The sequence below is a fragment of the Pipistrellus hanaki genome (assembly GCF_964339955.1).
Source record: "Pipistrellus hanaki genome assembly, chromosome: 5".
In the NCBI taxonomy this organism is placed as follows: domain Eukaryota; kingdom Metazoa; phylum Chordata; class Mammalia; order Chiroptera; family Vespertilionidae; genus Pipistrellus; species Pipistrellus hanaki.
In genome coordinates, this window is record NC_140507.1 from 87,890,119 (window position 1) to 87,902,610 (window position 12,492).

The following is a 12,492-nucleotide window of genomic DNA, read 5'->3' on the forward strand; positions in this document are numbered from 1 at the left end:
TGAGCAGCCGGGCGGAATGCTTGCTTCATTGCCCGGCCATGGATGGGCCTCTGGCCAGGCCGGGGTGCGGATGGGCCTCTGGGCTGCAGAGAGCCTTTGGGCAACAGGCGCAGGTGGCCAGGTCTCGCAGAGCACTACTGGCATACAGATTCATGCACAGGCTACTAGTCTATAATAATAAAAGCGTAATATGTTGATTAGACCAGACTCCTTCCACACGACCTTCTGGACAAAGCTGGGGTGCGAGGGAAGCCCAGGTCCTGGTGCCTGCCCGAGGCTGGAAGGCAGCCCGGGTCCCGGGTGCATGCTGGCAGCCGGAAGGAAGCCCGGGTCCCGGGTGCAGAGAGAAGCCGGTGCCGGCAGCCAGGGGAAGGAAGGCCTGCTCTTGCACACATTTTGTGCATCCGGCCTCTAGTAAGTGAATAATTGTTAGTGATTTAAAATGTTCATAGCCAACCCTTAACTTTATTGATAATTCAGGTCACCTAAAAGTGTCAGAGTGTAAATTTTTGAGGTCAGGAATCATTGTCCTTTTCTCTTGTGTTAAGGTGTCTGAAGAATATATGTTAAATGAATGTTTAAATAAATTCTAATAAAAACTTTGCTTTGTGGGGTTCTCACTGTACAGTGTCTTAAACTGTTGCACTGGAAATATGTGCATGTTGTCTGGGATCCACTTAGCATTCTTTGTTAAAGAAGGCTGCACAATTTCTTCCTACCTTGACTATGCTCTATTTGTGGTGTTCTCTGAAACCTAGGAAATCTCTGGAATTGGTTACGAATTTATTTTATGATGAACTCTATTCTGTAGAGAAGCTTATGTATTGATAGAAGCAAGGCTCTCAAATAGGAAAATGTCTGATTGGACTTGTTAAATTGCTGGCTTTTTTATGTCCGTTGGCCATAGTCACTGAACTATAGCAATGAAGAGGAAAGTCTATGAAGTTTCCATGCAGACATGGGCTAAGAAATCCCAAGATTGAGAAATGAAGTTAATTCTTTGCTGTAGTCTGACTCGAGAAAAATGTCCTCAATTCATAATGTCTTTTGTATAGATATGTTGAAAACTAACCTTTTCCAAATGCGATTTGAGGAACATTTGCTCATGGTAGTTCTGAAGTCAAATCAGGGGAAAATAATGCAGACCTGGGCTTCCTCACCCTCCCACACCATTAGTCATAGCAGGTGGTAACATTTAAGGCTCTGACAGTTCCTGCAATAAAGAAATCTGTATTTCCCAATTATTTATTTGACCTTAGATCTCCCTCACCTTCCACATACACTTTTTCCCCTCTAATAATCCACCTAACAACCTAATGGAACACTGATAAGTGCTCTCTTGCCTAGTTCATGGAGTAGCTGGTGAACAATTAGGCTTAACTAACAATTGAATTTAAGTGGATGTGTAGAGTTAAAAAAGTAAGACTTTTGGCCTCTGTGTCAGGTTATCATAGCATTGCTAGTGTGATCCCTATTTAGAAACAAGTACCTAAAAGAACTTTGGTTCTCATCAAGCCCTTGGTAAGCGATATTACTAATCAGATCAGTCCATTTAAACAGGTTTCCGTGCTTGGAAAAACAGTCTGACTTCTATATTATATCTTTAGAGGGAGACTTTTAGTGAGGGAAATATCAGTGGTACCATTTATTTTAACTTTCAAAAGGCCATTTAAACTGTTTCTTTTAAATTTTATTTCAGAGAAGAAGGGAGAGGGAGGGAGAGAGAAACATCAATGATGAGAGAGAATCATTGATTGTCTCTTGCATGCCTCCACTGGGGATCAACAGGTGCATGTACCCTGACCAGGATTTTTACTGTGATAAATAGGTCGATGCTCAACCACTGAGCCATACCAGCCAGGCTAAAGTTTTTGTTTTTGTTTTTGAATTACAGAAATGATAATTTAAAATTAATCACTTTAGGACTTGGGGAGGGTGGAGGATTTTTTTTCATGAATGAGAAGCAAGTTTAGTAAATATTTTTATGTGTCTATATGAGGAATATGACATTTTAGCCTTTTCTAGGAGGGGGAAGGAAAGGTATATTAGATATATTATTGGTGCTAAATTTATTTTTAAAAAATGTTCCCACATTTAATGTTTTCAGTTCAGTGAAAGAGGTGCTATTATATCCACGAACGAATGGGAAAGGTGAGGCTTTGTCTTAATGAAGCTGCTTATCTAAGATTACAAAGCAAGTAGGTGATAGAGCCAGATTGAAACCAGGGCTGTCTGAGCCTGTGACCCCTGTTCCTTCTTCTACAATAAGTCAATGAATGGGATTGATTTCAGGAGAGCGCACAAGGTCTTGAGAAAGAACTAAAACATGTCTGACCGGTGACCTACAGTATGAGGAAGCCCAAGGTGTAATGCGTTTTTAGGCAAAAGGTCATTCAAACTATATTTTTAGGATGGTAGTCCTTAAGAATCTCAGTTTTGTAGCAGAAAAGGAACAATAGATTGTCTCTTGAAGGCATTTTTACAGTGTGTTTCTGGAACTAAAGAGCCTACTCAGTGTTGGGTATCTTTGGAATATGATAGAAACTGAAATTGTCCTCCCTTTTCCCTTTTGTAAACTGGTTTACTTGAACATGGACCCCACCGTATGCAGTTTACTATCCATGTTTAGAGACCTAAAAACTTGAGGAGAGCCAGAGAAGGACAGTGTAAGTGAATAAAAGGGAAGGGCCTTCCACCTGAGAACAGGCCAAACTGATCCTAATCTGCTACCTGAGTAGGTGTAGAGAGAGGGTTATTGATTCAGTCGAAAGCATGACTTTTATTTAATTAGAATAAATGCATTTTTACCATATTCTGGAATTCTCAGAGTTGGAAGACAAGTTAAAACCTAAAATTGGAAAATTTAAGATGAATAGAAGGAAGCACAGGATGGGTATTGAGGAGAGCTAGAGAACTTATTTATGGTCCTGATTTTAAACTCACTTGAGAGAAAAGTATACCTTTTTTTAAAAAAAATAGAACAAGCCAAAACCGGTTTGGCTCAGTGGATAGAACTTCGATCTGCGGACTGAAGGGTCCTGGGTTTGATTCCAGTCAAGGGCTTGTACATTGGTTGCGGGCACATCCCTGGTTGGGGGTGTGCAGGAGGCAGCTGGTGGATGTTTCTCTTACATCGATGTTTCTAGCTCTCTATCCCTCTTCCTTCTAATAAGATATATTAAAAATAAAAAGTAGAACAAAACACTTTATTAGGCTCTCATTCTCCTGGAAAGGATGAAATACTACCTCGTTCCCAAATTTAAGCCTAAAACCTTTGAGCAATTTTGGAGAGAGATATGTGAGGTCAAAGTTGGAAAGACACGCAGTGTGTTGAATATAGTCAGACATTGTGTGTACATGAGCTGATCTATAAATAAATTGTAACGATTTATTGTTTTTTTATTTGGGATTTTTTAGATTTACTCTTAAGAGCCAACTCATGATTCTGAGTAATTTCAATACCCAGTGGAAAAGCTTAGTCCTACAGTCTACATTGTGTCATCCCGTGGAATTTGCCAAGTCTGGCGAAACAAAATAAGAATGATACTACAGAGGAGCAAAGCTCCACAGGGATTTCTGGTTTGATAATGAAAGGGACTATCTGTATCTAGAGAGTATCTGAAGCTACCTTCCCCAGACAGCTATTCCACAGAGAACCTGTCAAAAAGAATCACAGAGATATGTCAAGTTCTGCATTGCATAACTGCTGACCGATAAGAATGAAAGCTTTAGTCAAAGCTTTAAACAAAATTGCAAATCAAAAACAATTCTTAACTTTGAGATCCTTTTGTTTGAGGTCATAGCATCACATTCCCTAAAAATGAACAAATAATGCTGTGTCATTTTTAGGAATGTCTCATTCCTGTGGGTTCTGTTGAAAGAAGCTTTTGGAAAATTGTGATTGCTCTTGGCCAGAACAATTTAAATTATTATTAAAGAGAAAACAGTTTCCTTTTTCATTTTTTATATAAAAGATGGCAAACTCTGACTCAGTATAAAATAACGTATTCCAGAAAACATTTGGCTTAAGTAGTATTAAATAAACCTAGAGAAATGTTTGGATATTGATTTGTCTAGATAAAATCTTCCAGGGAGTGAAACCTAATGCTGAGGAGTGGAGGCTCTAGAAACATTTTCCTGTCTCTGGATTCTGGCCCTGCTCTGACTGCTTAGGAACCTTAGGCAGTTACTGAATTTATATCTCAGTTTCCTCACCTATAAACATGGAATATTAATAGTTTCTATTTTTATAGGTTGTTGCAAGGTAAAAGTTAATGCATGGAAAGTGCTTAGAATCACATCTCTCTCTGTATGCTTAATATATACTATTATTTGTTTTTTCATCAAGTCTCCAAGTATTTACTTTCTTATCACTTAATATTTGTTAACATGTACTTTTTTATATGTTCCCTTTTATTTTTAATTATGAAAAGTTTTAAACACATACAAAAGTAAAGTGGATATTACATTGCACCTTCATATAAGCATCACCCAGATTCAATAATTATTAACATTTTCCACACTTTAGATAGCATATCCTCAAATATGTTTTTTTTCAGTTTCACTTGTTTTTTTATTGAGGCTTAATTGATGTTTCAGGTTCATGTTTTATGCTTAGATATAAAAACAGTGAAACACTGTTTTTTAAAAAATTTTTTTAAAGACATTAAATACTCTGGTCTTCTATTATTTTGTCAGCCATTTTAGAAAAATGGCATGTTTCTGACATAAGAAGACTGATGTACAGTCATGATTTTCTGTCTAGATTTGTCTTTCATTGTTGGAAGAACAGGTCTCTCTTTTTTGTCTTTTTTTAAAGTTTGAATTCTCCTTTACAGTCAGAAGAAGAAGTTGTAGAAGGAGAGAGAGAAGTGGATGCTTTGAAGAAAAGTGTAGACTGGGTGTCCGACTGGTCCAGTAGGCCTGAAAACATCCCCCCGAAGTAAGTTCTCACATGTTTTCAGTGGATACAGTGCCCGTAAATGCAGTGGACCTGCTAGTCCCCAGGGTGCTTTTAGCAAATGCATTTCTGATCCCTGCTTCTGCGTTTCTTCCCCAGGGAGTTCCACTTCAGGCACCCTAAGCGTTCTGTTTCGTTAAGCATGAGGAAAAGCGGAGCCATGAAGAAGGGGGGCCTTTTCTCTGCGGAATTTCTTAAGGTGTTCATTCCATCTCTCTTCCTTTCTCATGTTTTGGCTTTGGGGCTAGGGTAAGTACTGGTCAATTCATACAGTTTGGAGTTTTGTTTTTCCCTGCTCATTTTATCCTCATATTTTATTTCCAGATGAAAGAAATGCATGTGAAAGTGGTTTGGATTGTTTTGTTTTTAAAGTTTTAGTGCAAATAGGGTATGAGTTTAAAAGAATTACTAAGGTTGGTATACTTATAGGCATTTTTAATAGTAGAGTTTTTTTCTTATTTGAAAAATAGGTGTTCATATTAGTTTCTAAAGTGATCATTTTAAATATACAATATATATTTGTATTAATTTTAGGGAGGAAGAGAGAAGGAGAGATAGAAACATCAATTATAAGAGTGAATCATTGATCAGCTGCCTCCTGCACGCCCCACACTGGGATAGAGCCCACAACCCTGGCATATGCCCTTGACTGGAATTGAACCTGGGGCTTTTCAGTCTGTGGTCTGACGCTATATCCACTGAGCCAAACTGGCTGGGGCCAAAGTGATCATTTTAAGTGGTCTTATCTATGACTGATTTTTTTCTTTTTTGGGTTTTGTTGTTGTTGCTTATAAATTGTTCAAGATGATTTAAATCTTAAACTAATCTTCAGTGTGTAAATTTTGGGGCTGATGGGAACTTTTTTCATCCCAGCTGGGACGCTACAACATTTTATTGCATAGTCCTTGAGTGAAACTGGTAAGTTGTTTGAGGATACCGTTGTTGTTTTTTCTCTTTGTAGCATTTTTATTCTTCTAAAATTAATCCCACATTTACCTGTAATTCATTAATTTCCCAGGCATGTCTTTTAAATTCTTTTTTTTTCTTGATTTGAATAATTGAAGAAATAGATTTTTGAAAGGTTTTAGGAGTTAAACACTCGCTGTTAATTATATTCCAAGACATACCTGTTATTCTCTTGAAGCATGTCCAGTGGGTCACTTTATAATGATCAAAAGGCACATCATCCCTTTGCTCCCCTTCAAGGAGCTCAGCATACTGGAGAGATGTTCGTAGACATGACCATGGAAACGTGCATGGCTTTTCACACACCCTTTTGTTTTTCTGTGTGCATGGTCTGCTTTTGAGGTCAATGATCACATCAGAGCAGGAAGGGGTTTTGTGGGAGAAGGGAATGTGTGAGTGTTGTATGGGATTAGTGTAGGGCAGGGGTTGAGTTGAAATTCTCCCACAGTATTGACTGCTCAGTAGTTCATTTGCCTTTAAAAGGCTAGTTTTTGTACCTTGTAGTATCTATCTCTTCCTTTCATGAACCCAGACTCTCCTGCTGGCCTAAGTGTAACTATTGTTATAGGTGAATATAGAAAAAAGGATTTTAAGTAGTTGGCTGGTTTTATTACACTGTGTCTGGGGGAGGGAGGGATTATTCCATATTTTCTTTAACTTCCCTTCTGCTTATGTTATTTAAGAGTAAAAATAGTTGCTCTGCATAGAAAAATAATATTAGGTTCTTAATCCTTAAGAGTTAAGCTGTTAGTAAGAACCCTCTTAAAGCACTGGCAGCATTATAATTAATATATTACTATATTGTGTATCTGAAATGTTAATCTACAAAAAAAGTGGGATTTTTTGACTCCAAGAAGGAGTAATCGAAAGGGGTTTGGCTCTGCTTTGCTCTGTGATGGGCCTGTTCCCTGCAGCTCTCCCTTGTCTGGTCACTGCCCCTGTGCTGACCAGGCCTGCCTAATGAGTTAAAATGGAATCATTCTAAACCAGTCTGGCTGGCTGGTAACTAGTTTTAGTAAGTCAGTGAGCATTTCAGGGAGGGTGCTAGGAAACTGGGCACTTAGACTTTTTGAGCCTTTTGTAAGGACTGAAAGGCTGGTGGTTACTTGAGTTGAGCCATGGAGGCGCTGGTGCAGAGCTGCACAGCCGTGAACATGTGCGCTTGTTTCCTTTCAGCATCTACATTGGAAAGCGACTGAGCACATCTTCTGCCAGCACCTACTGACGGCCAGAAGCCCGGAACACGTGCGCCCTGTGAAGTGGTGTATTGTCACAGTAGTTTATTTGAACTTGAGACCATTGTAAGCATGACCCAACCTACAGTCCTATTTTTACATATCCAAGCTCCAGTAACTCTCAAATCCAGTATTTTATTCAAACTCTGTTGAGGCATTTTACTAACCTCATTCTCTTTGGGCCTGTAAGACTTAGAATTTCCTAACAGAGTTTACTGTTGTTTAGAAATTTGCAAGGGCTTCTTTTCCGCAAATGCCACCAGCAGATAATAATTTTGTCAATAATGCTATTGTCTCCTTTTAGTGCCACCAGGCTTAGACCAGAATCACTCATGGTATAAATTTTACTCTCTTGAGATGACTACCATCTCGATCATAAAACAAGATAAGATTAGCAAATGACGTAAAAGCTTTGTTGTTTTGTTTTTCAAGACAAGGGCAAGCTTCCCTAAGCTTGAGTTTATAGTTATTAAAAAATAAAGCAAGAAAAAAAAAATACATACAAGACACAAGAAAAAAAAAAAATCCTGGGCAATAAAAATTTATTTTAAACCAGCTTTGTCTAAGCCTCCTGATGGCACCTTTTAATTGATAGGAGGCGGTCTATATAAATGATGGGTGTGAAATAGAATAAGAACTAAAATACATCAGCAGATTTTAATACTAGTAGGTTGTAATGCTGTCTTTTCTATGGTGTAGAATCTTTATTTCTGATAAGGAATGTCTCAGGCCTAGAAATATGAAATTGCTTTTGGGATTTGTGTGTGTGTTTTGGGTATTTTTGTGTTTATTAGCTGCATGTGAATTTTTCGTGACTTTCTTTAAATTAAAAAAAAAGTAGTTTTTTTTTCTAAGAAGAGGCTTTGGAATGAGGTCCAGTTTGCGGTATAAATACAGGCATATTGTTTCAGGAACCATCACCAACACTTGGAAGCCTTTAAACTCCACAGGTAATTGTTTCCGAGTTATTCCAAGCACTTATGCAGCTTTGAAAACAGACTTGGTTTGTGGGAACATTTGACACAGTTCTGAAAAGATGCCATTTGTTTTTCCTGACCTCTCCTTTTTAATGTTTACTGTATAATCTTCCCACGGTGATTCCTGCGATCCTGCAGGCACTGGTCATTCTCTCTTGTAGCCATCTTTTCAGATACATTAAACTCCTCACGTTCCAGAACTCTCAACAACTTCCTTCAACGACATACTTTTTGTGTGTGTTTGTTTCTAAAATGTGAAGCTTTAGGACCAAATTGTTAGAAAGTATCAGGATTACCAATTATTTCAAGTAGATTTATTGGGTTTCAAAACACAGCATGACTCTGAAGGATACTATTATATGTTTTATATATAAATAATTACTGTTTATGATATAGACATTACTATTGAATATTTAGAGACCATTGTTAATTTTAAAACTAGCAATTTACTCATTAAATAAAGTACATCAGGTTGACTTGAATAAAAACACTTTGACAACCAGGTTTGCCAGTTTGCAGAAACTAACTCTCTCACATCAAGTTTTTAAAAATTTACGTGTTATAGTGGAAAATAACATACTGAGTAAGAAAAAAATAATTTCTGGCTATCTTTTTTTTGAGGAGTATAGCTAGCTATCTTTAAGAAAAGGATGATATATACAAAATAGTTTTCTGAATTATTTTTACTTTATGTTTCTTTCTAGCAGCGGATGCTAAATAATTTTGGGCATCTTTTTATTATACCTTGTTTCTACTTATTCTTAAACCTGGTAACACTTGATTTGTCTTCTGTAACCTATTTATTTCAAGTGTTCATATTTAAATTTCTTTGGGAAGAACAAAAATCTGATGATCCACTGATTTTGAAAAGCCTGAATAAAATTGGAAAAGCTGGTTAAGTTAAGAGAACTAAATAATTAAACTGCTATAACATGCTATTTGGTATTATAAGAAGTAAAAGTAAAATTCTTCTTAAAATAAGACCAACTTTTTACAGGCACTGCATTGCTCTCTTTTGAAATTCAGTGATAATTCTACCAGTATGATAGAACTTGGGTAGATTAATGGTATTTTTTCAACATTGAAAATAAATTTAGTTTTGCCCTTTTTCTTAAAAATACCAGTGAAATTTTGTCCTGTTTATTACATGGTCACAGTAGAACTTCTGTAAGATGAAATCATGCAGTGTTTATTGGTAGCACTAGCTTTTGGGACAGATATTTATGCTCCTCCCTAGATTTGTGTTAAACAGAAACAGATTATGTGATTGGAACTGAGAATCCAATAATTAACTGTTGGCATTTTAAGAGTAATGTTTGAAAAGCTTTACACCTGTTTACAATTTGGAGATAAAAAGGCAGGCCTGGTTTTTCTACTGTGTGATGAAAACTGGCTTAAAATATTTGCAAATATTTTAAGAGTCAAGAGTAAAACTGTACAAACTTGCACATTGAAAAGTGCAACAAGTTACTTTTATTGCAGTACAAATATTTACTGTTCTAAAAATTGAAGACTTAGGCAGATGAATTTTTAAGTGAACCAGTTGTTGAAATTATTGGAATTAACTGAGCCAAAGTGATTCTGCATTCTTCATCTATTTAGTTAGCACTTTGTATCATTATATACAGTTTACAATACATGTATAACTTGTAGCTATAATCATTTGTGCCATTAAAGCTCTCACAAAACTCTGTTTGTATATCATTTTCTGTCATGTGTGTGCCTGGGAGTTTAGAGGAGATGAGAACATTTATACATTGAGTTCCTCACGTCTTGGAGTGCCTGCCAGTGTCCAGGCAGGCACTGTGGGCGGAATGGCACTCCTGCCCTCTGAGTGGAGGGCACCACACAGTGTCATTGGTTGCAGAAAGGGCATGAAGTGCGATGTGACAGTGGCATTATTCTGCCAAGGGACTCAGGACCTTATTCGTACAGGAAGTGACATATTGAAAGACAAGTAAGTGCCCAACAGGTGCAGAAGGGAATTAAGAGCATAGCCTGCCTGCGAAGGGAATTGCAGGACCTGGCATGTGAAAATACATTCCAGAAATAGCATGAAGTTCAGTGTGGCTGGAAAACAGTGTGGAGAGGAAACAACGTGTAATTTAATGGTGAACCAAATTGAAATGTATGTGGCCTCTGGGGTTGAACTTAATTGTGTGTAGTCAGTGGAATGCCTCTGAGGGGCTTTTATTTTTAATGCATATATTTTATTAATTTTTTTACAGAGAGGAAGGGACAGGGAGTTAGAAATAACGATGAGAGAGACACACCTATTAGCCGCCTTCTGTCCCCTCCTCCCCCCATTGAGGATATGCCCGCAACCAAGGTACATGGCCCTTGATCAGAATCGAACCGCCCCCCCCCCCCGCCCCCCCCAAGTCGGCAGGCCAACTCTATCCACTGGGCCAAACCAGTTAGGGCCCGAGAGGCTTTCTTAAGCAGAGAAATGGTTGAAGACTTAAGTTTTAGACAGTTAAGAAAGAGCGAAGTAAAGTGCCAGAGGCAAGATCCTTCCATTCTGTAGGTAAAGAAGGGACTGTGACCTGGGGGGGGTTGGGGGGAGGGGCAGGGCGGGTCTGTAGGTATGAGACACAAAGCTAAGGGCAGTGGTGGGAAAATGTTTAGAGAGGAAGCAGGCGTGTGTACCCTTTTTATGGTGGTGGGGGTTAGAGGAGAAGCTGAGAAATTAACTGAGAAAGTGAGGACAGGAGAAGGAATAGAGTGATAAGAAGAAAGTTTCTATTTTGAATACATTGAGCTGGTCTGAACAGAACCTCTTCTTGATTAGAACTAGAACTTGGGAGAAAGGTCTGGAGTGGAAATGAAATACTGAGACATGCATATATATTATACAGTATTTAAAGATTTAAACATGAGGAAAGAAGAAAGGAGTTCACATAGCAGTGAAGTGTTCACCATTTGAAGACAGCAGAGAAGCCAAAAACAGTATTTTAGGAGAACTCCCCAAAGAGGAGGAGGCAGGCAGTCCGGTCAAAGTTAGTAGTTAAGGGAAGTGTTTTAACTTGACAATCACTGCCCATCTTTACAAGAGCATCTTCTGTAGGAGCAAAGCGGGGACCTAGAGAAGAGTGTCATTAGGTTAATGACTGAGTAGCAAGTGAGCAAGGGTTGGCTTTCTTAGTACAGAGACCAAGGGAGGGGGAGGATATTGAAGAGAGATGGTAGGGTCATCTGCTTAGGCTGGGATGAGAGGAAGGAGTGTTTGTAGACTGAGGAGAGCGTGCAAAGGAAATGTTGAAGGTGTGCAGGAACAGATAAGTAATGGAATGAGATTCTGGCAGGAGTAGAGTGTATTATGGCCTCGGAGGGGACATTCATCTTGGAAAGGGGGAGAGGGCCTTTTTGGAGTCATTAAAAGTTAACAAAACCCAAAGATTTATGGTAGGAATCGAAGCATCTAGAGTTTCTACGTTTTTCTGAAATAATTCTGAAGTGTCAACTTATATCCTGAAAATCACAGCTTCTAACTTCTACAATAATTAATATTCTTGAAAATACTTGTCGGCCGTTCTCACGGTAGATCTGGAAGGTAATGGAATCAGATGAAACACGGGCAGTGCTGTCAGCATGCATGTCCTTTTACATTTGGCAGCACTGATACCCCTGTGTAAAGACAGATTTAAGCTTTAAGCGCTCCATCGCTAACTTCAGCATCACCAATAAATCTGCAAAAGAAAATCCATACACTCCAGCCATTTCTGATGCTAATTTTTATATCTGAGTTTATAAACACTATAATGTTCCTGCCAAAGAATCCATGTTTTGGGGGGTGTAATTTGAGGTCAGCATAGCATGAAAAAACTCCGTATCGGTGGTTTCTTAAACACTGCTGTATTAGCCATGTAGTTTAATAAATCCTGTTTTAGATGAGGAGCGAGGTGGGGGAGAATATGGAAATGTTGAGAGCACTTGGCATGGACCAGATGTTGGCTTTTGCCCTCTCACATTCTTTAGTGCTCACAGCAATTCATCTGAGGTAGTTGCTTTGTCCGTTTGACGGAGAGAAAATCTAAGTTTAGTAAATGAATGAGGGAGGTCTCGCCCTGCATTCTTCCTCCGAGAACAGCTTCTGAGTCCTTTGGATTTTAGTGGAACTGTTCTTAACAGAATGCACGCTCCCTGGTGGCTGAGTCAACTTTTACTCTTCGATGGATGTGACTTTTTTTCTGGTGGGAAAATAAATCGCACATTAATGCAGTGAAACACAATTTTATAGGAATTTCCAATATGAACTAATGCAGTGTTTTCCAAACTTTAGTTTAACATTTGTGATTCTTGCCATTTAAATGTCAGGTGGGTGCAAGTTTTTAAAAAAATATATTTTATTGAT

At 38.3% G+C, this 12,492-nt stretch overlaps 1 protein-coding gene across 6 annotated transcripts in view; it reads left to right on the forward strand.

Annotated features, from left to right (window-relative positions):
* Nucleotides 1-9,829, forward strand: part of BNIP3L (BCL2 interacting protein 3 like) — a 31,098-nt gene extending 21,269 nt beyond the window's left edge. For 2 of the 6 annotated variants that reach the window (XM_084884855.1, XM_084884857.1), the window contains exons 4-6: nucleotides 4,839-4,942; nucleotides 5,060-5,209; nucleotides 7,103-9,829. In XM_084884855.1, coding sequence (XP_084740981.1) covers nucleotides 4,839-4,942; nucleotides 5,060-5,209; nucleotides 7,103-7,151 — 303 coding nt within the window. In that variant the 3' untranslated portion in view covers nucleotides 7,152-9,829. Of the gene's footprint in view, nucleotides 1-4,819; nucleotides 4,943-5,059; nucleotides 5,210-7,102 lie in introns of all 6 variants that reach the window. The other 4 variants (XM_084884854.1, XM_084884856.1, XM_084884858.1 and 1 more) reach the window with 2 other exon arrangements.
* The last annotated feature ends 2,663 nt before the right edge of the window (nucleotides 9,830-12,492 follow it).